This window comes from Bison bison, unplaced genomic scaffold, assembly GCF_000754665.1.
Source record: "Bison bison bison isolate TAMUID 2011002044 unplaced genomic scaffold, Bison_UMD1.0 scf7180017864251, whole genome shotgun sequence".
Taxonomy (NCBI): Eukaryota; Metazoa; Chordata; class Mammalia; order Artiodactyla; family Bovidae; genus Bison; species Bison bison.
Genome location: NW_011494823.1, coordinates 1,168,348 through 1,194,301, shown reverse-complemented (window position 1 = coordinate 1,194,301; position 25,954 = coordinate 1,168,348). Strand labels below are relative to the sequence as shown.

Here is a 25,954-nt window from a genome sequence, read left to right as displayed (position 1 = left end):
CTCTCATCACTGCCTGATGTTACATCCTACATTTATGTGTAGGTGCTTTGTCTCTCCCTCAGCAGAATCTAAGCCCACTAATAGGTGAGACTCGACCTGCTGTGTTCACTGCTATTTCCCCAGGGGCTGGTAACAGTACTGGGCACCTCAAAAGTGCTCCAGGCTCATCCCTCCCCACCCACCTCCTCCAGGAGGCCACTTTTGGCTGCTTGAGCCCTGTCCCCATCATCTGTCTTGGGTTAATGTGAACCCCCATTCCTGGGTCGTTGAACATTCTGGCCTCTGGCTTGCCTCTCTGTAACTCCCTCTGGGTCTCTGTTCTGGCCGGCACCCCCACCCCAGTGCCCACTTTCCTCCTTTTTGCCTCCCAGATCTCATCTTCTGGGCCCTGCTGACGCCTCACCGCCTCCCTGGAGCCCCCCCCTGCTGCTTCCCCACTCTGCTCCCTCTCCTCTTAACACATAACCTCGTGGTCACACACATCTTGAAACACTGTGGTTGCTCATCAATCCCCTCCCGCTCTGGTCAGTGGTAGACGCCATGATGAGAGCTAATCACCTAACACGTGTCAGTCACGCAACAGGTGCCAAAAGGACCTTATGTGCATTTTTTTTTTAATCTTCCCAACCACCCTGAGGGATATTCTCATCCTCACTTTATGTCTTCTGTTTTGTTTGGCTGCACTGGGTGTTCGTTGCAGCAGGTGAGCTCTCTAATTGTGGCATGCAGGCTTAGTTGCCCTGTGGCAGGTGGAATCTTAGTTCCCCGACCTATGCCCTTGCATTGGAAGGCAGATTCTTAGCCACTGGACAGCCAGGGAAGTCCCCTTATCCTCACTTTAGAGATGAGAAACTAAAGCTGAGTAAAGCTAAGTGACTAACTAGCCCTAGGTCATAGAGCCATCAGGGGCAGGGCTGGCCCAACACCCTTTCTCAGATTATGGGGACTGGGGCTCAGACCCTGCCCTCTCAGACCAGTATGAGAGGAAACCCGGGCTTTATCAGTCCTGGGTACGGCCTGGTCAATTTGCTAACAGATGATGGGCAAAGAAGCGTTCCACACCCAACCTGGGCAGGGGACTAGAGGTGTTTGGCTCTACTATATGGGCAGCTTCAGCTTAGCTCTTGCAGCAGCTTCTCAACCTGTGGGAGCATGTGGGTGACGGTTCACATTCCTTGCATAGCCAGTCTACAGGAGAATGGCCCCGTGAAACTTGGGACATGGTTGAGGCAGAGAGGCAGCCCTCCCTTCCCCGGGGTGTATTCCTGAGATCGGGATGTGGACTGGCTGGTGTAGTGAGGACCAGCCCTCAGGAGCTTGGCATCATGGAAATGGCAAGGGTCTCAAAGCTCGAATGCCTGCCTTGAGTCCTGCCTGACTCCTCTAGACCATGACCTCAAAACAAGTGGTTGAACCTCTTTTGGCCTCACTTTGCCTCAGTTTCCATCTCTGTGAAATGAGGCTGCCCCTCCCTTCCTGTCTACCTTCCCAGAGAATGCTGTGGGACAGGGAAGCCCCATATAGACACGGGGGCAGGGGGCTTTTCTCTGGGGGTAAGAGAGCTTCTCTGGGCTTCTCTCTCACAGCTCTACTCCCTCTGTCCTTCCAAATCCAGGAGCTGGGTAAAATAAATGGTGAATCAGTGGTGCCCTGGAGCAGCTGTTTGGATTGGTTACTGAAAACTTCTCTTCATAGAACAAGTCAAGTTATTCTATTATTGCCTTATCTTTCTTCATGAAAAAAAGATATCTGTAGGAAGTGGGTTCTGCTCTTATCATGTCGAGGTTAGGGGGAACGCATGCTCAAAGAAGGAAAGAAAGACTCACTCCCCCACCCATTACTCCATCTCTGGGGTCCTCAGTGGTAAGCCTGGAGGCCTTCCTGTGTGGCAACTCAGTTGCAACTTGAGCATCCTCGCCTTCAGCTGCCTCTGGGACTTACAGGTTTGTTCATTCATGCAGTAAACCTCTATGAGCTCCTTTTCTTGTCGGTCTGACTGGGCTCTGGGCACATGAATGAATCAGGTACCGTCCTTGGAACTTAAGAGATGCTGCCTGAGGAGGATGGCCAAGGAGGTAGATACTGGCTTCAGTGGACTGATGCTGAGATAACGTGTAGAGTTCAGTGTGCCAGCAAAGGCTGGGGAGGGGTAGCAAGGGAGCAGGTTGGAGCTGAGATTTGGCCAAATGTTGAGGCTGCCTGCCAGCCCCACCTAGGACTGTGGACAGTTGGGTATGAAGGTGGTGGCAGTGTTGGCATCTGATTGCAGCACTGGCATCCACACCAGCCACCACTGAGGCAGAAGAGATGCTGACAGCTGAGTGGTGAGGGCTGGACCTGGGAGTGCCCAGCTGAAGCCTTGCTTCCCATCTGCCGAGCAACTGTACTAGGGCTGTTACAAGGTGGTGAGCATCTAGGTGGTGTCTTCAGGAGGGTGGGCACTGGGGTCCAAGCAGTCAAAGAGATCATAGAAGTCATCTTCCCACCACCATTTTATATATGGGGAGCCAAAGCCCAGACAGGGGAAGCAACTTGGCCAAGAGGACACAATGATACAACTCGGACAAGAACCCCCAGGCCTGCCACCACTTAATGTACTGCGCAAGGTGCCTGCCCCTCACCTGCCCCTCTGGAGGAATATAGGCCATGCATTTCTCCTGTCCCCTCCGAGCCTTCCCCCACTTTCTTTTGGGGAGAAGAGAGAAGGAACTTGGGGAGACCAGCACAGGAACAGAACGCTGGCCTAGAAGTTAGTCTTGAATTGAATCCAGTTTTGCCACCCTCTAGTCAAGTGACCTTGGCTATATCACTTCCTCAAGCCTTTCTCACCATCAAAATGGCAATGATGATGCCAAACTCACAGGGCTGGTGAGAAACCAGAGTTCCTGAGGAAGTACATCAGAAGCTCCAAAGCTGCCTGTCACCCAGCCCTGCAGAGAGCCGAGGTGGAGGATGGGGGCCTGAGGAATGGCCAGAGCAGAGATCTGCTCTTTCTTTTGCTCAGCAAACCTTGCTGAGTGTTGACTCTAGGCCAGACTCTGAGAGGCCACTGGGTGGATCAGACTCAGGCCCTTGGGCAGCTCCTAATGTGATGAGAGTGAGCTTGTAATCAGCAGCTGGTACAAGGTGAGGGGCTGTGGGAGCCTAAAAGGAAGATTCCCTTCCTCTCTTATTTCTCTCTTTTGCTGGCCTCTCCCACCTTCATCTGCTGACAGGTTCTCTCCAAGATCAGTGGGGGCTGGTGAGATGGCTCCAGACACTTCCACACTTGCATGGCCTTACAGTCAATAATCCCAAAGAAGGAAAGCCCACCTCTCTGAAGGCTTACCTATTTGGGTTTTGAAGGACAAGCTGCTTTATCTCATTGTCAGGGGGTCATCAGGTGGACAAGGCAAGCAGCAGCTTTCTAGGCAAGGGAGCAATGACTGGATACTCTTTAAATCCATAGGGGCTTCCACTGGGCCTGTGGTTCAGCATCACGGACAGGCCAGCTCCTGGGGCTGGGCTTTGTGGTCAACCAGTCAGGATGGTCTGGCCAAGAGGCAGCTGAGTAATCTCGGGCCTGAGGGACACAGAGTGGCCTCCCTGCTCCCCAGGCAGCCCCACGTTGTGCCGCCCAAGGAACACCAGCCCCTCCTCAGTGGACTTTGCATTTCCTACTTGGTTGCAGAGCGGGCTGCGGGCAGGAGTTGGGATGGGGCAGGGAGGATAGACTGAGGAGGCCGGAACAAGCCTGGCTCTGGGGCTATGGGAACCCTTCAGGCCGCTTTTCTATGTGGATAATCTGCTGAACAAGACATTTTGCATTTCCTGCACCCTGACGTTATATCTAATTGCAAGAGACCTGAAATAACAGATGGATTTGGATTAGGAAACAAGAATTTTTCATTTGTTTCAGTGGGGGATATGTCACCAACATGGACTTACTGTGTGCACCCCCACCCCCAAAGCAGGAGAGCTCCATGTCGTGAGTGCGGCCAGTTGGTTGGCCCTGACCCAACAGCAGAGGCTAGACAGCAAGTCCTTTCCTCAAGCACTCTTCACAGTCCTGTTCACAGTAGGAAGTGGTCAAGTGAGATTATGTCTGATGCCCTTCCTTCCATCACCCTTTTTCTCCAGCCCAGTAGAAAGTGGAGGCCCCCAGCTCCTCCTTGCACACTCCCCACCCCAAACTTACCCTACCTGAGACTTTGGACTAAGCAGATCTCAGTTCAGTAAATCCAGGCTGGGGCCCTGCATTTCTAAACAGCTCCCAGGGTGGACTCTGAGTAGGGAGGTGCTGGAGAACATTGTATCCTCTCTGCAGCCAAGGTGCCTTGCCTGCTCCAGACCAAGGGCAAGGGACTCACTTGCCATGACCCCTGCTTGCCTTCACTCCACACAGCTAGGAGGAAGAGCCAGCAGCTAGGGGTCCCTTAGACAGGGGGTTCAGGCCTGTGCTTGGCCTCACTTCCCTCCCTCCTGTACTCACCCAGGACTCTCTCCTCACTTCTGAGCACAGACCACCCTTGGACTTGCTGTGTCCCATGGGTAGAGCCCTTTGTATTTGGCATCTGCTATGCCCTGAATCCAGGTCCCAGCCCTGGCTGGGTAGCCCTGGTCAACTCAGTGCTCCTCTCCTCAGCCTCCCAGAGGTCCAGATGGACTGTACCAGAGGACCCCAGAGGGCTCTCAGGCTCCAGGATGGAGTGTTGAGAAAGGGTGGAGGTGGAAAGGGCTGTGATGGAGGATATATATGTTGAGAGCAGAGGAATGTCATGTGCCAGACCTCTGGAGTTCGTGTGTGGACCAGCCTCTTCATTTGCTTTGGTGAGTTCACACACCACCACCCCCACCCCAGGTATGGCTGCTCCTGAGTACCCAGTATGTGCCGTGTCTTGGATGTGGCAGTACACCGTTGAGGTCGTGCCTGCGTAGTGAGTGGAACCAGGGTTTGCACTGGGATCTGACTCTTCTGCCATACCCCTGGCTTCCCGCTCCCTCTGCTCCATGAGACCAGGGGAGGGGAACAGGACTGAGGAGTCTGCCTTGAGTCCTGGTGGTTATCTCTGTGCCTCCTAAAAGTCAGAGTGATTGTTAACTTTCAGCAGATGAGTGCCATGTCCCCTTCTAAACCCCACTGTGAGCTTTGTTGCTCTGCAGATTTTAAAGAAATACAAAGGCTTGCACGTAAACCCCTAAACCCCTCTCCCTCCCACTTCTGCTGTAGGCCAGGGTGAAAGGTCATGAGACCCTCCAGGACAAGATTGTGGCTCAGTGAGGAGCCTTGCAGAGTGGGTCATGTGAAGGAATTTGACCAGCACAGTCAGTGAAGATGTGTTGAGCGAAGGGCATGCAGTTGGGGCTCAGCACGTGTGGGGTTTGAAGGGGAACAGTCCTCTGGCCCAGCTTCCAGAAGGAGAGGGGCTGTGTCAGGAACCTTGGCCATGCTCTTCCTGAGCGCTGCCTCTCCTGTAGTCACCAGGCTTTCTCGTCCCTCTGTCCATCAGCCACTGGAATCTAAGACTTCATCCTGGGGGCACAGCCACAGAACCAATTAACTGAGCACATCTTGGCTGAACTTATAGGCTTGGCACTTGCTTGGTAGCAAACATAATTGCAGCTCTCAGTGTCCCAGGCTGCCCAAAACTCAGTGGCCACTGGATCCTCTAGGGAAGCAGAGGTTCCTGCCCAGTTCCTCTCTGAGCCCTGGGCTTTGGGCGCTGAGGTGAAGCTCAAAGTGTGAATTCCCCTGAAGGTGGTATTGATGGTGTTGGGCAAGGGCAAGAGGGCTCAGCTCCCTGGGAGTGGGTATTAGTCCTGGAGATAAAGGGGTGGGGGTGGCTCAAGGATTGGGGGTGCTCAAAGTACACTTGGAGGAAAAGAAAACATTACAAACTGGATGTTGGCCCTCTGTCCCTGGCCTCACAGACCCAGATAGCAAAGGTTAAATATTTGTACTAGATCCAGATAAAGGAAAAGATAGGGGTTTGACTGGGGTAGAGGTGAGGAATGAGAATTGGAAACTATGGCAAGCCTCCCCCTCGCCTCTTTGGATACCCTATTTGGTCTCCAAAATGACCCTTTGTGGTGGGGGGGGAACATCATTCCCACTGGGTATATATAGAAACTGGGGCAGAGGGAAGTGCAGCATGTGAGCAGCCCAGAATTACAAAACTGTGGTGTGACAGGGCCGGGATGTGAGCCCAGGTCCGTCTGATTCTTTGGCCTGTGCCCCTCTCATGTCTAGGAAGGCGTCTGTGGGGAGGTGGGCTGGTGTGGGGTACTCTGCAGCTGCAGGGAAGGGCGGACAGGCTGACATCTGTCTTCTGTCTGTCACAGGCACTGGCTCCAGCATCCTCTCTGCCCTCCAGGACCTGTTTTCTGTCACTTGGCTCAATAGGTCCAAGGTAGAGAAGCAGCTCCAAGTCATCTCGGTGCTACAATGGGTCCTGTCTTTCCTCGTGCTGGGTAAGCTGGGGCTCAGAGGGTCAGGGCAGGCGGGGATGTTAGAGAGCTGAGGGGTCCTTCTTGGTCCCCTATCAAGTGCTGTACCCCAGGCAGGCTTGGGGACTCAGTGAGATTCAGTGGGAGGTGGTGGTATGGTTCCCATTTCACAGATAGAAAGCCCAAGTCTCAGAGAAGGTGAGTAACTTGTCCAAAGTCACACAGATTTGAGTCTAGGTCTACAGGACCGCCCCCCTGCGCCACCCCCAAAGCATGTGCTGTTCCCACATGCCACCCTGCCTCCCAACAGACATTTTCCTATAGGCACGTTGCATTGTCTTAGGCTGGTCTGGTCCTGGGATTAGTCCCAACTCGACTACACATAAGCTCTGTGACTTTACACAGGTTCCTTGAACCCTTTAAAAATCAATTTACTCACTTTGGATATGAGGAAAAGGCTGCCACACAGGCCACACAGGGCCTGGGCCGGTGGGGGTGGTCCCCAATCTACGGGAGCTGCTACTGGGACATACCCTCCAAGCTCCCCCCGCCCCAGCCTCACCCACCCGCTGTTGAACACCGCCCCCAGCTGCTTCCGCAACCCGCTCAAAGCTTCTCCTTTCCTCTCTTGACACTGCCCACGTTAGTGCTTGAGTTGCTTCTTCTGCAAGTCCGGGTTGGTGCCACTGTTTCCTGGGTTGCCATCCAGACCAGGATCAGGGCACCATGGGTTGTCCAGGAGGAGGAAGGGCCCCTGCCTGAGCCAGGCCCTGCTCCCCCAGCAGTCTCTCCTCTTCCCCAGGGCCAGGTGTCCCTTCCCCAACATGTCAGGGCAGACACACGTGCTGCTGAGCCTCACCGAGTACGTTCCAGTGCCCGAATGAGTCCCTCTGGGTGGCCCCCTCTTCAGGGTTGTTCAGGCCTATGGGGATTATCAGGAGTTACCATGTCAGTGCTGAGCCGTCCTTCCAGGAGGCTTGGGGGCCTCTGAGACCACATTTCCAGAGCAGCAGCTGCCCCTCCCTCCCTTGGCAGGGCAGAGTAATGGAATGGGGGTGCTAGTTATTGAGCCCCTTCAGTAGATGTGAGCTCAATCCCTGGGTCAGTAAGATCCCTTTGAGAAGGAAATAGCAACCCACTCCAGTATTCTTGCCTGAAAAATCCCATGGACAGAGGAGACTGGTGGGCTACAGTGTAAGGGGTTGCAAAGAGTCAGACATGGCTGAGCGTGCACACATTCATGCACACACATACACACACACAGTGGACTAGGCTTTCCACTTCATAGGTGAGAAAATGGAGACTCATAGAGGCTCAGTGACACTCAGAGATGGTGAAGCTCATTAAGTGGCAGAGTTAAAAATTAAACAGGAGCCTGGAGTGCTCACCAGGGAGCCCAAAATCAGCGTGCCTGGTCTGAAATGGCCAGTCTTCACTGTAAGACCCAAGAGTGGGCTTTGGGGGCCTATGAGCCCCTAAGACTAGATAGAAAATTCCATGTGAGACTATGTTCACGTTTTTCTGGATGAAGGGCAGTTGCTATCCTCAGATTTTTACAGAGGCACATGGACCACTATCTCCTGGAGTTTGCTCAAAGTCATGTCCATTGAGCCGCTGATGCTATCTCACCCTCTGCCGCCCTCTTCTCTTTTTGCCTTCAGTCTTTCCCAGCATCAGGTCTTTTCCAATGAGTCAGCTGTTTGAATCAGGTGGCCTAAAAGTATTGGAGCTTCAGCATCAGTCCTTCCAATGACTATTCAGAGCTGATTTCCTTTAGGATTGACTGGTTTGATCTCCTTGCAGTCCAAGAGACCCTCAAGAGAGTCTTCTCCAGCACCACGATTCAGAAGCATCAGTTCTTCAGCACTCAGCCTTTTTTATGGTCCAAGTCTCCCATCCGTATGTGACTACTGGAAAAACCATAGGTTAGATAGCATCACCGATTCAATGGGCGTGAATCTGAGCAAACTCCAAGAGATAGTGGAGGACAGAGGAACCTGGTGTGCTACAGTCCGTAGGGTCACAGAGTCAGACCCGACTTAGTGACTGAACAACAGCAATGGGCCTTAACAAGATAAAGGAACAGTGGTCTAGGGAACAGAGCAGATTAAACTGGCTCCCTCAGGGCTCAAACTTCCAACTTGGCCTGCCTGGCCAATTGTTAGAATCCTGGAGTAGAGAGCACCCCTCTGTTTTCAGAGAAGAATCAGGCACCCAGTGAGGGCAGAGCCTTGTCCAGAATCACATAAGAAGGAAGTGACAGGACCAGTGCAAGACCGCATGGACTCCAGCCTCCAGGCCCCTGCCCAGTCTGCTGTACCAGCTCCCTTCCCCCTCATCTGCACCCAGAAGCCACCACTGTCCTATTGTCTTAGTGGGTCAGAGCTTGGCTGATGAGATGCTGAGCGGCTTGTAGAACCCCAGACTCCTGTAGCGTGCGGCAGGGACTGCCCCGAGCTTGACTGATCAAGTCTAACCACAGCCCGGAAACCGGCCCAGCATCTTCCCGAAATCCTTGTGTAGGTGGGCGCCAAGCCTGCACGGACGAGCAGGTCTGCCGAGGTGCTGCTAATTACTGCCCTGAGCAGCCCCAGCCACTCCCTCCCACTGCCACCCATATCTGCTGGCAGAGGCTTGCCTGGCATTGCAAAGGATGCTGTGGCCCTGTCAGCCTCCCTCTGGAACAATGGAGTGACTCTGTGCCACCATTCCTGTGCCACGGGTCCCCCTGGTATTCTGGTTAAGGCTCTAAACCTTATTCATTTCGAGTTTTTATTTATTTATTTATTTATTTTAATCTCAGTTTTATTTATTTATTTACTTTACATTGTATTGGTTTTGCCATACATTGACATGAATCCGCTATGGGTGTACATGTGTTCCCCATCCTGAACCCACCTCCCACTTCCCTCCCCATCCCATCCCTCTGGGTCATTCCAGTGCACAAGTCCCGAGCACCCTGTATCATGCATCAAACCTGGACTGGTGATTCATTTCACATATGTAATTTACATGTTTCAATGCCATTCTCCCAAATCATCCCACCCTCACCCTCTCCCACAGAGTCCAAAAGACTGTTCTATATATCTGTGTCTCTTTGCTGTCTCACATACAGAGTTATCGTTACCATCTTTCTAAATTCCATATATATGCGTTAGTATGCTGTATTGGTGTTTTTCTTCCTGGTTTACTTCACTCTGTATAATAGGCTCCAGTTTCATCCACCTCATTTGAATGAATCAATTAGAACTGATTCAAATGCATTCTTTTTAATGGCTGAGTAATACTCCATTGTGTATATGTACCACAGCTTTCTTTATCCATTCGTCTGCTGATGGACATCTAGGTTGCTTCCATGTCCTGGCTATTATAAACAGTGCTGCAATGAACATTGGGGTACATGTGTCTCTTTCAATTCTGGTTTCCTCAGTGTGTATGCCCAGCAGTGGGATTGCTGGGTCATATGGCAGTTCTATTTCCAGTTTTTTAAGGAGTCTCCACACTGTTCTCCATAGTGGCTGTACTAGTTTGCATTCCCACCAACAGTGTAAGAGGGTTCTCTTTTCTCCACACCCTCTCCAGCATTTATTGCTTGTAGACTTTTGGATCGCAGTCATTCTGACTGGCGTGAAATGGTACCTCATTGTGGTTTTGATTTGCATTTCTCTGATAATGAGTGATGTTGAGCATCTTTTCATATGTTTGTTAGCCATCTGTATGTCTCCTTTGGAGAAATGTGTTTAGTTCTTTGGCCCACTTTTTGATTGGGTCGTTTATTTTTCTGAAGTTGAGCTGCAGGAGTTGCTTCATTCCGAGTTTTTAAATGCATAATACAAAACACATTGGATTTCAAAGGAAGCCAATGGTATTAAAATATAAACACACACGTTTTAAATCAGATTCCACATATAGTGACATTATTTTTTGTTACTATGTTAAATAAAAAGATCTAGCAGCAGCCATAAAGACTGCTAAGACTACTGCAGTCTGGTACGTTCATAAATGAAGGAAGCATTGCATTTCTATAAGAGATGAAGGAACATTAAGATGTTATTTTTTTCCCCCATCCAAGTCCATGGATCTCCAGATTGGACACTTAACTGTGTAGAAGTCTTCTTCCCACATTATCTCATGTAATCTTCCCAACACACTGTTGGAAATGGAGATCCAAGGATGGGCCGTGGCCAGTGAGCCAGCAGGACCCCAGCTTCATGTAAGAGCATGTCCATGCTCTTCATGGGCCTGACTGCTGCCTCCCTGCATTGGGCAGCCATAGGCTGCCCGCTCATGGGCTTTGAGGAGCAGTTCTGAATCACGAGCTTGACTGTGTTCTATGGGGAGGGGTGATTGTAAAGGTGGGTCCTGAACCTTCTGCATGTGGAGCCAAAAATTGTTTACATCTCCTGGACCCGAGGGGACTGGGTGGGGGGCGGGGTTCCTGCTGCAGTCCCTTGCCCTACAAGAATGGACCAGGGAGCCCCCTGTTCAGAGGACTGGGCTTAGTCTCTGAGAAAGGCAAACTTATGTGATGGATTTAGCTCATTTTTGCTCAATAAACCTTTCCTGTGGTGGTTGCTCGGAGAAGGCAATGGCACCCCACTCCAGTACTCCTGCCTGGAAAATCCCATGGACGGAGGAGCCTGGTAGGCTGCAGTCCATGGGGTCGCTAAGAGTTGGATACGACTGAGCGACTTCACTTTCACTTTTCACTTTCATGCATTGGAGAAGGAAATGGCAACCCACTCCAGTGTTCTTGCCTGGAGAATCCCAGGGATGGGGAAGCCTGGTGAGCTGCCGTCTATGGGGTCGCACAGAGTTGGACACGACTAAAGTGACTTAGCAGTAGCAGCAGTGGTGGTTGCTGGGGCTGGAGAAGTTTGTCTGACCTGGTTCCAGCTCCCAGGGAGCCCAGGAACTGAAGGGCCTTCTGATGGAAGGAGTCTGCTGGGGGAGGCAGATACCAATGCGACAGCTGTGGACACACAGGGCTTAGAGGGGGCAGGGCCCCCAGCTGAGAAAGTCCGGAACTAGAATGCAGTCTCCAGACTCTCCATCTGTTCTCTTTTCCTCCTCCCAGGCTGCCTCAGCACCAGAGTAAGGACAGTGGCAAGGGATTCCCAGCTTCCCAGAGAGCCCAGACATTTAGGCAGTGCAGCCTGGGGCTCCACCCGCTCTGGTCCTGGTGCCCCTCAACAGAGTTAGGGCTTTGACAGCAGCTAGGTTTCCAGGCTGCTCAGATCCTAACCCGAACCTCACAACCCTGCCCAGGCCCACCTGGAGTATCTATCTAGCCTCTGAAGGCACTTGGATACCCTGTGGAGTCTAGGGGGCTTGTGACCCTTTTTCTAGGCCTAAGAAAGGAGACCAGGGGCAAACCACTCAACAAGGTGAGTGACTGTGTAAGTGGCCCTAACTTAAACATTGCCATTTAACAAGCTGCCTCAAGTACTTCACAGCTGGCCTTTAACAGGGTTTTGTTGACTCCAGATACTTAGAGCCCCATCTTCCCCATCTATGGTGTCACACTCCTATGGTGGTCCTGAAAACCTGGACACCTGGCCACTCTGTGTTTACTACCGGTCCCAAGATAGTTGTACCATTTTTAGCTCCCTTGGCAAGAGGCTAGCTTAGGAGCTTAGAATGGGACTGGGTTGCAGATGACAAGGGATCACCATTTTCCTGCCCTTTGGCTCGTGGAGTGTGTGTCTGGCCCTCCCCTGTCCCTCGAGAAACTGGAGGGAACTGAGCATGGTGGGAAGAAGAGAGCATGGAATCTAAGACCTGGCAGCCCGGGAGTGCCTGTGACCAGTGCAGCACCCAACAGAGAGGGACCTGCAACCAGGGTTGGCTTCCCTTCCAGCAGTGGAGGGGATGCTGGCCAGAGATCATCCTTCTCCTAAGCATGAGTACCTGATGCCCCTGGCCTTGTGCTAAGTGACAGGGGGCAAAGATGTGCCCCACCCCCAATGTAGAGAATTCAGAGGTGAAAGATCCATGTAGGAGGATGGCATGATGTTGGAGATGAGGTCTGAGCTTTGCTTTGATGCCTTGGTAAAAATCGGAAAGACGGAAGCCCTGATGAGGGCTTTCTGTGCCAGGTTATTCAGTCTTATGGCCAGCAGGCCCAGAATAAAGGGACCCCTAGAAGCTGGCCCCAGCAGTCTTCAAGTGTGCTGCTGGGGGTTTTGAGAGAGAGGCTGATGGGCTCTGGGCTTTGGTCGGGGACTGCCTGGTGCTCAGTTATGTGGGAAGGGGGCCAGCCCGCCTGCTGGGGCGGGAATCCCACTCTCTTGGGTCCCTCCAGTGGCAGTCTGGGCCTTCTAGTTTGGGGTAAATTCCTAAAGCCTGGTACAGATTTTGGACTTAACAGTCAGGCTTGAGTTTGAATCCTGGCTCTGCCTCTATCCTGGCAGGTGACCTTGGACTAGTTCCCTCCCCCTAGAGCCTCAGTGTTCTTATCTCTAAAATGGGGTAAAAGTCACCCTGCCTCACTCTCAAGACAGTGATTCAGCCCAAGTCCTGAGATACAGAGGCACTTGGCAGGTCCCTCCCCTCATCCACAGTCACTCTGGTGGGCACTCAGGTGGGGAGAACACGCAAGGAGGGGCAGAAAGGACAGCTGTAAGGCTCTGAGTTAACATCCATCACCTATGGTGCTGCTGCCCAGACAGCATGGAGCCCAAGTGCCTCTTGATGCTAGGACAGCCCATCAGAACGTAGAAGATGAGGCTCATGTCCCGGTGAGCCTACTCCTCTCAGGAACATCTTCACCCCCCTCCCCACCTCGGCCTCCCCATGGCCCTCTGCCCAGGGCCCCAGCTGTGCCTAGCTTAGGGCCACAGTAAACGCTCAGTCACCTAGTGACCCTATGTCCAGAGGGTACTAAAGCCCATGTCGGGAGCACAGGCCTGACCCGGGACCATCTGCCTTTCCCCAGGAGTGGCCTGCAGCGTCATCCTCATGTACACATTCTGCACCGATTGCTGGCTCATTGCCGTGCTCTACTTCACCTGGCTGGTGTTTGACTGGAACACACCCAAGAAAGGTAGGAGCACGGGTCACCCTGCCTGACCCCCGCCCTCGGGACACTCCCTCCTGCACAAGCTGAAGTTCCTCGTTGTGGGTACTGCCCCTTCTTGAGTTAGCACCTACTGCGTGAATAGTGTTGGGCTAAGCCTGGGCATGGTTCTGAAGGCAGAGGAGTCTCTAAGGTCACCATCATGCTTCTCTCCGGAGCTCACACTCAGTGCCGGGTGTCCATAACGTGAGGGAATGAACATGGAAAGGGGTTTGGAGGGGGAGAATGCTGCCTAGGGTGCTGGTCACCTAGCTCAGGGGTCCACACTGGCTCTGCGTGAACGTCACCCTCCCCCACTCCTACTCCTTCTCAACACTGTGTTCTGTTCCCTGGAAGGTGGCAGGAGGTCACAGTGGGTCCGAAACTGGGCTGTGTGGCGCTACTTTCGAGACTACTTTCCCATTCAGGTAAAAACTTGCAGGTGTTATCTTGGGAGGGTGGGAATGGATGGGAAATCTGAAGTCATGCCTTAACTTACCATCCACAGCGATCATGTGTGCAGGGTTGAACAAGGTGACATCTCCCACTATGAGCATCTGTCGATATTCTACCCTACTTTATGCAGGATTTGAGGCAATTTAAGATACATACATATAATTCTGTACCAGGTAAAAAGAAAAATCAAGACTTGGAGGAAAACATACTAGTAATTCATCCATAAGTGTCAACAGAGTTGCAGTGATTGAACTTCATGATCACCTCTGAGCCTCCTAGCAGCCAAGGCAAAAAGGGAAGCATGCTAGTTATTGATCCCCATTTTCAGAAGGAAAGAAGCTTCTTTGTTCCTTGGCTAAACAAGACTTCTTCTAGCATTTGGATCTAAAAGCTGTTTCAGACACTGAGACCCTGGGTGATGTAAGGAGCAGGAATAATAGTAGACACTATGGCCGTTGCTTGTCTGCTTTCAGTGAATATTAAAGTCATAACTTAAAATGGAAGTGACTGGGAATTCCCTGGTGGTCCAGTGGTTAGGACTCAGCACTTTTACTGTTATGCCCCAGTTTATTCCCTGGTCGAGGAACTAACATCCTGCAAACTGCATGATGGAGCCAAAAAATATTAAAAAGGAAGTGATTTATCAAGACAATACTAAGGTAGTCCAAGTTTATCTGGTCTGAACCAAGATTAGCAATAGGTGTGAGGGGCTTTCTTTCCTTCTGAAGGTCTTAAAGAAATTTCACCTCTCTCAGCCAGTCGTGGGTGGGTCACCAGGGGTCCTGGTCATGGGAATAAGGGGCCAGAAAATTTGGTGTGCAGTGAATGAAGAGTGAGAGTCTCACTGCTGAAGTGCTTGGGAAAGGCTTCTGAAGGTGCTGCTCCTTGAACCCCATCCTGAAGAGAAGCAGCACTGAAGGGGCAGGGAAAATCATGAGAACACAGCACCTGAGCTTGAGCAAGAAGCCTGGGATGGGGAGGATGGGGAGAAGGTGGAGGGGAAGGGAGGACTTCTATTCACTGGGAGCCTTCTCAGGGGCAGCGCCTTCCCCAAGGAGTCTCCTTTAACTCTCGCTGCACCCTGTATGGCGGGTATTCATTTTATCCCATTTTTACAGAAGAGGAAACTGAAGGTCAGAGAGCAGCACAGCTGAATGAGGCTAACAGGGAACTGAGCCAAGACTCCAGCTGTTGTCTTGGTTCGAGTCTGGACACTTCCCACCACAGCACACTACCCTCCTATGCAGCAGAGCTCTGGGAGATACGCTTGGACAAATCCTCGCGCTTCCCTCAGGCTTGGAGGACAGAGGCAGGAGAAGCAGCCCAGTCTGACCCTGGGTGAAGCTGAGGTTGTCTCCTCACAGACAACCAGTTTAGACTAAGTTGATCTCTGGGTATCCTTCCTCCTGTGCCACTGGCTGCTCCCACACTGGTCTTCTGAGCATCTGTCTTCTCTGGGGCCAAAGTCAAGGTCCTGACAAGATAAAAAGTGGCTTGGTCTGGCTTTCAGTGCCATTCTTTCAGGCCCCTTGCCGGTGGTCTGCAAGCCAGGTTGGTAGGGCCGGGGCATCCAGGCCCTGGTGCACGTGGGTGATGCTGGTGGATGGTGGAGAACTCTGGCAGAATCCTGAAGGCTTTCCCTGCAGGGGAGAGACCTGTCTAGGCAGCTCGCCCGGCACCCCAGCCCTGGCACATCCCAGGTGCTGAGGTAACCCGGCAGAAATCAGTGGAGTCTGAAGAATGGAGAAAGCATGTGTGAATGTGGGAGTGTGCATGACACAGGGTGGTGTGTGTTTGCTGTTGTGAGTCAGCGATTGAGGCATCCTGGCCTGCTGCCTGGGGGAGGTGGTCAGGTAACCCTGCATTTTTGTGCTGCACTCAGTATTGTAGGGGTGGCACCCCGGGCTGGCTCCCTCTGCCCATCCCAGCCTGGGCCCGGTTTCCACAGGACCTTTGGGGTCAGGGTCCCTGCTCCTCCCTTTTCTGGACCCTGTCTCTCTGGCCGCAAGGAAACCAAGGCTGTTGTTGCTAGGAGGATGTTGCCTCATAGGACCCAACCCTCTCATTTTGAAGGTGAGGAAACTGAGTCCCACAGAGGGGCAAGGACTGGTCCAAGTTGCGCAGTGACTCCGTGCCGGGGCTAGTGTTAGAACCCGGGCCCCACACTCTTTCCCACTGAACTCCTACTGCTTCTTGCTCTGGGAGAGATGCAGTCCAGGTGTGCCCCACTTCACGGGGCTCCCTCCCTCTGCTGTGCCGTTGGGGATCCGGGTTGAGGTCCTGCCCTGTCCTTCTGCTCTCTGGCCTCTGTTAGTGCACTGTAGTCCCTGTGCACTGCTGGGCTCTGCTGGGCCTGGGGATGCATGTGCCTGGTCCCTGCCCTTGCCCTTCTGATGGATCCTGCTGGGCTTTGTCGCTTTCGGCACATGGGACTATGAGCACGCTTTCTCAAGCCCACTAAGCCTCGTTATCCTTATCTGTAAAATGGAGCTGTTCACATGCCAGAAAAGTGGTAAATTATGGTTCATTGTGAGGGATTATGGACTCTTTCTCTCTGCTGGGGCTCTTTCCTTGGGGGCCCCAGAGTAGCCTGCCCCCCAGGAAACCTCTTCAAGGCTGATAGCTCCCTCCATCCAGAACAGGATGACCTGATGACTGTTGGTCAGAGCTGGGACAGACAGGTACCCTTTCCCACTGATCTCTACCCTCCCAGAAGAACCAAAACAAAACCCATGTCCCTTGTCTCACCTCTGTTCCAAGAAGTCTGCTGGGGGTTGGCTCCACATGGCCCAGGCGAGCTGGCCCTGGGAGGGGCCCTAGGTCCTGCCAGAACCAAAGCCAGGCTGAGCCTGAGGTCTCATGCCTCATCCTGGGCTCTGCCCTTGCCTGATGGTGGTCTTGGCAGAGTCCCTGACCCTCGGGACCTCAGGCTCCTCTTCTGTGCAGGGAGGTTTGGCCTTTGTGAACTGATGTCAGGATTGATGGAGTCGTGTATGACCCTTCTGTTCCACACCCTTTTCCTGGCCTCTTGCCAATGGTTGGGGCATGCTCTCTAACTGTGCCCACCCACCTATACCTCCCCATACCCTTGTCGGTGAAAGTCTTTGCCACCAGAGCTGCTCAGCTGGCCCAAAAAACATCCTTTCTCCCAGCAGAGGTGGGGCTTATGTGTTCACTGCCAGCCACCAAGACCACTGGCTACCTGGAAGAGGAGTGGGCAGTGCCTGGTGATGGGCAGGGTCTTTGGAGAAGAGACTAGGAAAGACTCTCTGAGCTTACAGTCACTTATCTGTCCATCTGCCTGATTTCACAGATGGACCTACTGAGGCCCAAAGAGGAGGAACTGTCCCAAGGTGTGAGGCTAGTATAGAAACCAAGGCAGTGTCTGCCTCAGGGCCCGTGTTCTCATTCCTTCGTTCCTCTGCCCCAGTGCCCTGCTACGTGAACTTAGGCGAGTCTCTGCTCCTCTCTGGTTCTGAGTTTCTTCCTCTATAAGGTGCCAGGCTGGGACAAAGCTATCTGACCACTGTGCCTGCCAGGGAGAGACAGGGTGTGAGGAGTGACTTGCAGGCTTGTGTCGGCCAGCAGGCCTGGCCTGGCCAGCGCTTGGGGCTGAGACTTTGCCATGGAAACAGTCAGGAGACACGAGATCAGGTGCATCAACAGAGCCTTCATCAGCACTGCCCTTCCTCCTCCCCCCGAGGGGACACTCTGTCCACCCAAGGGGAGGAGTGTGGCACGAAGTCAGATCAAAGCCATATCAGGTGCCTGCACTTTTCTGGGTGCTGCACCGGGAACAAAGAACCTGCACTCTGCCGCAGGACACCTCATTTAACCAGATAGAGGCTTGGGGTGCAGGGAGGAAATGATTTAAGGGACCAGCTAGGGTTCCGCCAAGTGGCCCATCTGTAGCTCAGGACCAGGGAAAGCACAGCTGGGTGGCCAAGTCTAGAGGTAGGGAAGGATCCGCTGTGAGCTCCCCGGGGAGCAGCAGCTCCTTTCTCTGGGCCTCAGTCTACCCCACGATCGAAGGAATGGCCCAGATCAGGGCTCTTCCCGCCCACGCTGTCCAGCAGGTTCCTGGGCCTGGCCCTCAGCTCAGGAGCAGGTTTCCATCCCAGTACTGGCTGCCTCCGCTCTCACCTCCATGCCTTCCTCCTCTATGGAGACTGGCATGAGGTGCTTTTTCATTCTGGCTTTCCCGAAACCTAAAGTGGTGGGCGCAGCTGCTCTCAGGGGCAAAACCCCAGAACCACCGCCTCGTGGAGCTCGTGTCAAGCTGCATCCCCACCGGCTGTGGATGCAGCTGCTGCTGCTCCCCTTTTATGTGGTGGGCAGCTGGAGATCACTTGGGGTTTTGAGTAGTTTTAATCTGCTCAACAAAGGCAACGAAGGAGGAAAGAGTACGAGTGTCCCGAGCATCCGGGCACACAGCACAGGGGTTCTGGCTCACGCTGACATGTCCTGCTAGTTGCAGAGCTGGGAGGTGTGCCAGCTACCTTCACTCCCATCCCCTTCTGGCCTCCATTGCCTGCAGGTTCAGGTTTCAGTTTCCTGGAGACCAGTCACCAGCACCCCACCCCCTCAAGTTGAGCACGAGGTCCTTCCCTAGGCCAGGCAGTTCCCAAATCCAGCGCCATAGAAGCCCCGGCCCTTGCTCTTCTGCTGGTAGTGGGGGACTCTGCTTCCAGCTGCCCCCAGCGCAGGGCAGGGGGAGCCTTGAGGCCCTGCTGGTAGGAATGTTACCAGCAGCCTGTCTCCAGAGGCAGGGCAGCCCACCAGACCAAAGTGGTCCTACCCTCTGACCCAGGAGCTGTATTTCTAGAAGTTTGTCTTAAGAATGCAAACAGACATGAAGACAAAAATAAGATATCTATGGAAGCATTATTTCTGAGGGAAACTATAGAAGCTTTTCAAAGCTTTTTATCAGTGTAGGCTGGATAACAATCCTATTCATGTAGCACAGCTGTGAGAAGACATGTTACTGAGGGATTCTGATAAAAAAAAAATAGCTTTGACATGCTTGGGAGGTAGTTATATAAAAGTCATACCAACCATATGACCTCAGTTTGGGGATTTTTAAAAAAGAACATGTGTATTTGAGTAGGAAAAAAACTCAACATGTCAGAGTGGTTTATCTGGAGGGAAGTATGACAGGTTTTTTATTTTCTTCTGACTTTCCTGTATTTTTAAAATTCTCTGATTATTCAGTATTTTTCTAGTTGGGAAAAAAGTGATGTTTTCTGAGCAGAATGCCCATCCTCTCCATCCCGCCCAGCACCTTCCACCCCCTTGGTGTTCCCTGTAGTGCTGGGTGGGTGCCTCTTGGTGCTCAGGGATTAGGGCAACTTAGCACCGCCCACCCCACTGTCCAGGCCGCCAGCCCCAGGGCGGGGGGTGGGCCCGAGGAAGCCAGTCCTCGAGACCATCCCAGGACAGCTTTGTGGATAGCACCTCAGGTCAGCCACCCCAGCTGCACAGCTGACCTCCCCACCCCCACTGTGGCTGGCACGAGGGCTGTGACTCGTCCTTGTCCTTCCTGCATCGGAGCCTGACCTGAGTTTGGCTGCCTGGGAGGAAGTTTCTGTTCAGGCCAGATGCTCTGTCCCTTCTCTGGCCAAAGTTAGGGACTTGGACTTTACCCCGATGGGAGCTGGACATCCCTGTTTATCTGAGAGTGACAGAGATTTCACTGGGCTTTTAGAGCAGTCACTCTGGCTGTGGTGAGGGGACTGGGCCCAGAGGGAGGGAATGCAGGAGGCTGGCAGAGTGCAATTAGAGGACTTGGTGTGTTTGGCTGGAAAAACGGGGAATGAAGAAGTGTCTTACTCCCTTCCCAGGGACTCGAAGTCCAATGGTGACTTTCAAATCCCCAGCACTGAGGCCCAGTGACGAGAGTCTGAGGTCTAGGGGGCGTCACTCCAGTCCTTCAGACCCAGACTCCGGGGAGCAGGGCATGCCCAGTGCTTCCCTCACCTCTGGGTGTTCCCCGGTACCCCTTCCTGGCCAGTTTGCTCTGACCCAGGGTCTTCCCTGCAGCTGGTGAAGACACACAACTTACTGACCAGCAGGAACTACATCTTTGGGTACCATCCCCATGGCATCATGGGCCTGGGTGCCTTCTGCAACTTCAGCACAGAGGCCACAGAAGTAAGCAAGAAGTTCCCTGGCATAAGGCCCTACCTGGCCACGCTGGCCGGCAACTTCCGGATGCCAGTGCTGCGGGAGTACCTGATGTCTGGAGGTGAGAATCCACCTCTGAGTGCCCCTGTCTGAGCCTCTCCATTGGCCAGGAAGCCAATCCACTGTGCTCTAGTGCCTGGTCCTGTGAGATGTGGCCAGCCACGACCTTGTGTGTCAGGGCTGAGCGAGAGAACTGTTCATATGATCTTCTGGATTCAACTAGCATAACGTCATCCCTAGGAAACCTTCTCTGACCCCTTTTTCTGGGCATCCCCAGGCCCTGTGCTGCCCTTTGCACAATCTGATCATTGTCCATGACTCTCATGTTCTATCCACCTTGATCCCCACCAGCCTGACTTACTGGGGTTTCCTGGCACCACTCAGCAGAGTTAGGACCTCAGGGAACGTTTGCCAAATGAATGCATTCCCTAAACAACCCTGTGTCATCCCCATTTTACAGATAAGTAAGCTGAGGCTCAGAAAATAGAATGACTTACGTGGGGCTGTTCTTCTAAGTGGCTGGGCTAGGTCTGGGAACCAAATCCAGGGCTCTGTCTATATTTGACCACGTGCAGAAGGTAGGAAGTCCATCCCTGACTGTGTGTCCCCCCTCCACTCCCCAGGCATCTGCCCAGTGAACCGGGACACCATAGACTACTTGCTTTCAAAGAATGGGAGTGGCAATGCCATCATCATCGTGGTGGGGGGCGCGGCTGAATCCCTGAGCTCCATGCCCGGCAAGAATGCAGTCACCCTGCGCAATCGCAAGGGCTTTGTGAAACTGGCCCTGCGCCATGGGTGAGTGCGTCTCAGAACACGTGTATGCACACACATGCCCACACCCCAGCCACAGCTCTGCTCAGCCCAGGTCAGCAGCTCCTTGGCTCCTGGAGGCAGGACCCAGATTCTAGGAAGGCAGAGAAGGGAGTTAACCATCCGTGGAGAAGGGGATGTTGGAGACCAGAGGTTCAGGCCAAGGGCGGCTGGGTGGACAAAAATGCAACCTGAGTCTCCTGGGCCCCGGCAGGTGGGGTGAAAGGCCCATCAGGCCCAGAGGCAGCATTGTGTGCCCTATGCCAAAGCCTGTCACACAGCTCGGAGAGCGGAAGGCCAGGAAGGAGAATGGTGTGTGGCTGGAAATATCAAGGAAGGCCTCTTGGAGCAGTAAGCCTGAGCACAGGCAGAGAGGAGCAGGGCAGCTTGGGTTTCTGTGACCTTTTCTAGAAAACCAGGGGCACATTCTGTGTAGCCACCTGTTCAGCACATTTCATTAGAGCACATTTACTTCTACCGCCCTGTTGGATCCTGCAGAATTCTGCAGGAATGCCATCCCCATTTTCCATTTCAGAAAATCAAGTGAGGCTAAGGGGCCTGGTCAGGGCCACGTTGTAAAACCCTGACATGATCCCTACTGGCCAACAGGGGCAGGGGGCCTGCCCTCATTTGGCCCTGGGGGGACATGTGGTTTGGGGTCCCCCAGGTGACTCTTGTACAGCCCTGAGGGAGGGCAGTTTGGCTGGTGTCTGGGGCCTCTGGGGCTGCCAGGAGGGACGGAAGCCAGTGATTGGGCCAAGACAGACCCTGGCCTCTCTCTTCCAGAGCCGACCTGGTTCCCACCTACTCCTTTGGGGAGAATGAGGTGTACAAGCAGGTGATCTTTGAGGAGGGCTCCTGGGGCCGGTGGGTGCAGAAGAAGTTCCAGAAGTACATTGGCTTTGCCCCATGCATCTTCCATGGTCGAGGCCTCTTCTCCTCTGACACCTGGGGGCTGGTGCCCTACTCCAAGCCCATCACCACTGTCGGTAAGCTCCCCTAAACTCAGGTGCCACAGCTAGTTTAGTGACAGAGTTAGGATTCAAATCCAGGCCCCTGGCTCTGATGTCCGTGCTCTAAACCATGAGGACGTGGACCTGTTTGGGTGCTGATAGTAGTGATGGGTGTGGGTGGGAGATGGGACATAGTTCCATTACCATGAACCAAGCTGTCTGGATGAGAAAGCAGGACTCAGCAGTTCTGTGTTTGCAGATCATGAGTCTATCAGGGAAGACCCCCTTACAGTAAAGACCCGACAGGGGGTGTGAGATGGATGTGCTCTGGAGGGTCCTAGTGGATCTCAGGGAGGAGTGACTCTTACACTCTTGGCCGAATAGGAATTATGCAGAAAAAAAGAAGAGGAAGAGGCTTTTTGTCAGAAACAATAGCCTAAATGAAGTTCTCACAGCAGGATCGCATAGATTTTTGAGGAACAGAAGGAAGTCAATATGACTGGAGCAGAAGTCTATGAGAAGTGGAGCAAAAAACTGGCTCCACCTCACCCCCAGCCATGCTGTGTTGCTTTTATATGAGACAATTTAGAGGATTCCAAGGAATTATCTATTGTAGGAGTGTGTGTGTGTCTGTTAATGGTTCACAATCCAGAACTCACACAAGAGCATGGAGGCCACAAGCCATGGACTTCAGAGGCCAAAGCTCACGTAAATACTTTGAGTTGTTATCAGGGCCAGAAGTTTTGCTTTGTACTTTTTTCAAAGAGATCAACTTCCTGCATTTTAAATCCCATGACCCAGACTCACCCTTGACTCTTGTTATACACCATACCAGGTCTGATGTCTGTGAGACAGCAGGAACATTTCCATGTACAGGGTGGCTAGAGAAGGATAGGGTCTGGTGCCCAGGGTGAAGGAGTTTGCTTTTCACCTTAAGAATGGAAAATTGCTTGAGGGTTTGGGGGAAGGGAGATTCAGATTTGCATTTTAACGTGATCCTTCAGTTCAGTTCAGTCACTCAGTCATGTCCGACTCTGCATGAGCCTTGGGACTCCTGAATAGAAAAGGAGTTATAAAAGGCCTGTTTGCTCAGTCGTGTCCATCTCTGTGACCCCATGGACTGTAGCCAACCAGGCTCGTCTGTCCATGGAATTTTCCAGGCAAGAATACTGGAATGGGTTGCCATTTCCTTCTCCAGGGAATCTTCCCGACCCAGGGATCAAACCCACGTCTCTTGCATCTCCTGCATTGGCAGGCACATTCTTTACCAGCTGAGCCACCAGGGAAGCCCTAGAAAAAAGAGTTAGAAGGGACAAAAATGGAATACACAAGACCAGTCCAGAGTCTTTTGTAGTAGCAGTTGGCTTGGACAGAGGGAATAGCAGCAGAGATGGAAGAGAAGTGCATGAACTTGGAAGAAATTTCAGAAATAGCATTGATAGGACTTCAGGATGAGCTGGGTACAGAGAGGAAGCAGGAGGATGACAAAAAATAAAATTACGCATGGATTTGTGAAAGTGGTCCCTTTCTCCTGCCCTTAGCACAGTTCTCATAGCATATCGCATTATTGCACAGAATCCTCAGCAAAGCCCTGTAAGGAAGGGTCCCCCTGTGATCAGTGAGGAAACTAAGGCTCAGACAGGCAGTGACGTGCCCAGAGCAGGCAAAAGCAAAGCCATTCCTGGATCCCACACCTCTCACGAGAGCTCCCAACTAAGTACTTCGAGCAGTGAGCGCAGCTGGACTTGATCCCACCTGCTGCTTAGTGGCTAGGTGGCCTTGGGCAGGTCCCTTCCCATCACCCTGGGCCCCAGTCTTCTTACCTTTGAAAGGGACAGCCTGAAACGGAGCACTTCCAGCACAGTTCCTGGCGCGTGGCTGGCTTGTAGCACAAGGTCACCGCCAAGAGCATCACGGTGAATGCCCAGGGAGGGTGGGCCAAACGGCACTGACTGACCAGAGGCCTCTGCCCTCCCTGCAGTGGGCGAGCCCATTACCATCCCCAGGCTGGAGCGCCCAACGCAGCAGGACATCGACCTGTACCACGCCATGTACGTGCAAGCCCTGGTGAAGCTCTTCGACCAGCATAAGACCAAGTTCGGCCTCCCGGAGACCGAGGTCCTGGAGGTGAACTGAGCCTGTCTGCAGGGGCCAGCTTCTGGGAGGAACCATCTGCAAATCGTTTTCTACCAAGTTCTCAAGTGCTTTTTGTTCTGTAAATTTGGAAGCGTCATGGGTGTCTGTGGGTTATTTAAAAGAAATTATAATAATTTTGTTAAACCGTTACAATGTTAGGTCTTTTTTAAGAAGGAGAAAGGGAATATTTCAAGCTCTCTCAGTTCCAGTTTGTCCTGTTCCAGGTGGGCGCTGCCACATCTGGGCCTTTATGGTTTCACAACCCCTCTTCTCTCCTCCCCCAAATTACAGAGAAAATTCAGTCCTGGTTAACTGGGGAAGAAGGACAGTCATTAGTGACTCGGGCCAGTTAGATTATTTGCTCTTTGGCCCTGAGGGATGAGGGGCAGAAGCCTCCTCTAATACAAACATCTCTATGCCCACTACCCAAGGCTTGACTGCAGGACTAAACCCTCTTGCCAAGGAAAGACACAGAGGAAACAGGTGTTCCCATGTTGAAGAGTGCAGGGATAAGCACCTGGAATATTCAAGCTTGATTCTCCTTTCTGCCACCCCCCCATGGCCCCAGTCTCTGAAATCTGAGCCTGGACTGGCCTCCAAAGAGAGGATCAGGGTGGCAGTGTTCCTGTGCTGGAGAATGGAGCTGTCCAGATGAACCATCTCTTGGGTTATCAAGCCCCATCATGTTCTGGTTGGAGTGACTGGTTTTCCTCAGGGGGCTGATGACACGGACCCAGCACAGACCCTGCCTTGGCCTGCCAGTGGCCTCGCTTTGCTTAACCCACATCCTCAGCAGTGGATGCGAGGAAGGGGTCCCCTTTCCTGTTTACAGAGGGGCCTGAGCAGTAGACTGGTACCAGAACAGAAGTTCCCTGAACCCAAACCTCATATATTTGTGCCTTTTCTGATAGGGGGGCCGGGGGGACAGCTAGTACTCTGTGTACTCTGCTTTCTCTTGATGAGATCATTATACCATGTCAGACTTTCGTATATTCCTAAATGGATAAATGAAAACAAGTGTCCTCTATGAGTTATTGTTAGGGTCACATCAGCATCTTGCTGCTGATGATTGGGGAGACCACTGCCCGAGCTGGGCTGCCTGCTAAGCCCTCTCCCACTTTCTCCTTCAGCCCACATGGCCCTTTGTATATTAATTATCAATTGCTGTGTAATAAATTACTCCAAAACTTGGTGGCTGCAAACAACATTGTCTACAGTTTCTAAGGGTCAGTAGTCAAGGTACAGCCTAACTGGGTCTGCTTCAGGGTCTCATACAAGGCTGCAGTCAAGGTATCAGTTAGGCTGCAGTCATCCCAAGGCTCATCCTGGGGAGGATCCACTTCCAAGGTCATTCTTTTGACGGCTGGTGGGATTCACTTCTCACTGGCTTTGACCGGAGGCCATTCCCAGTTCCTTGCCACATGGGCCTTTTGATAGAGTAGCTCACAGCATGGCAGCTGGCTGCATCAGAGAGAGTAAGCAAGAAGAACCAGAGTGCAAACAGAAACATCAGTTCAGTTCAGTTTAGTCGCTCAGTTGTGTCTGACTCTTTGAAACCCCATGGACTGCAGCACACCAGGTTTTCCTGTCCATCACCAACTCCCAGAGCTTACTCAAACTCATGTCCATCGCGTCGGTGATGCCGTCCAACCATCTCATCCTCTGTCATCTCCTTCTCCTCCCACCTTCAATCTTTCCCAGCATCAGGGTCTTTTCCAATGAGTCGGTTCTTCACATCAGGTGGCCAAAGTATTAGAGTTTCAGCTTCAGCATCATAGAAACCATAGTCTTCTATAATCTAATCTCAGCAGTGACAACCTATCACTTTTGCCATATTCTTCTTTAGATGGAAGTCACTACGCCCAGCTCATACTCATGAGGATTACACAACACAGTGAACACCACGGGGCAGGGCTCACCAGAGCCCCCT

General features: G+C 52.6%; 1 protein-coding gene across 1 annotated transcript in view; it reads left to right on the top strand.

Annotated features, from left to right (window-relative positions):
• The window catches only part of DGAT2 (diacylglycerol O-acyltransferase 2), a 33,292-nt gene extending 8,063 nt beyond the window's left edge, over window positions 1-25,229 (top strand). Inside the window, exons 2-8 of the mRNA XM_010847556.1 lie at window positions 6,322-6,450; window positions 13,364-13,471; window positions 13,841-13,911; window positions 19,979-20,183; window positions 20,746-20,920; window positions 21,722-21,924; window positions 23,870-25,229. Of these exons, the coding sequence (XP_010845858.1) occupies window positions 6,322-6,450; window positions 13,364-13,471; window positions 13,841-13,911; window positions 19,979-20,183; window positions 20,746-20,920; window positions 21,722-21,924; window positions 23,870-24,024 (1,046 nt within the window). The 3' untranslated portion in view covers window positions 24,025-25,229. The remainder of the gene's footprint in view (window positions 1-6,321; window positions 6,451-13,363; window positions 13,472-13,840; window positions 13,912-19,978; window positions 20,184-20,745; window positions 20,921-21,721; window positions 21,925-23,869) is intronic.
• Window positions 25,230-25,954: the final 725 nt, after the last annotated feature.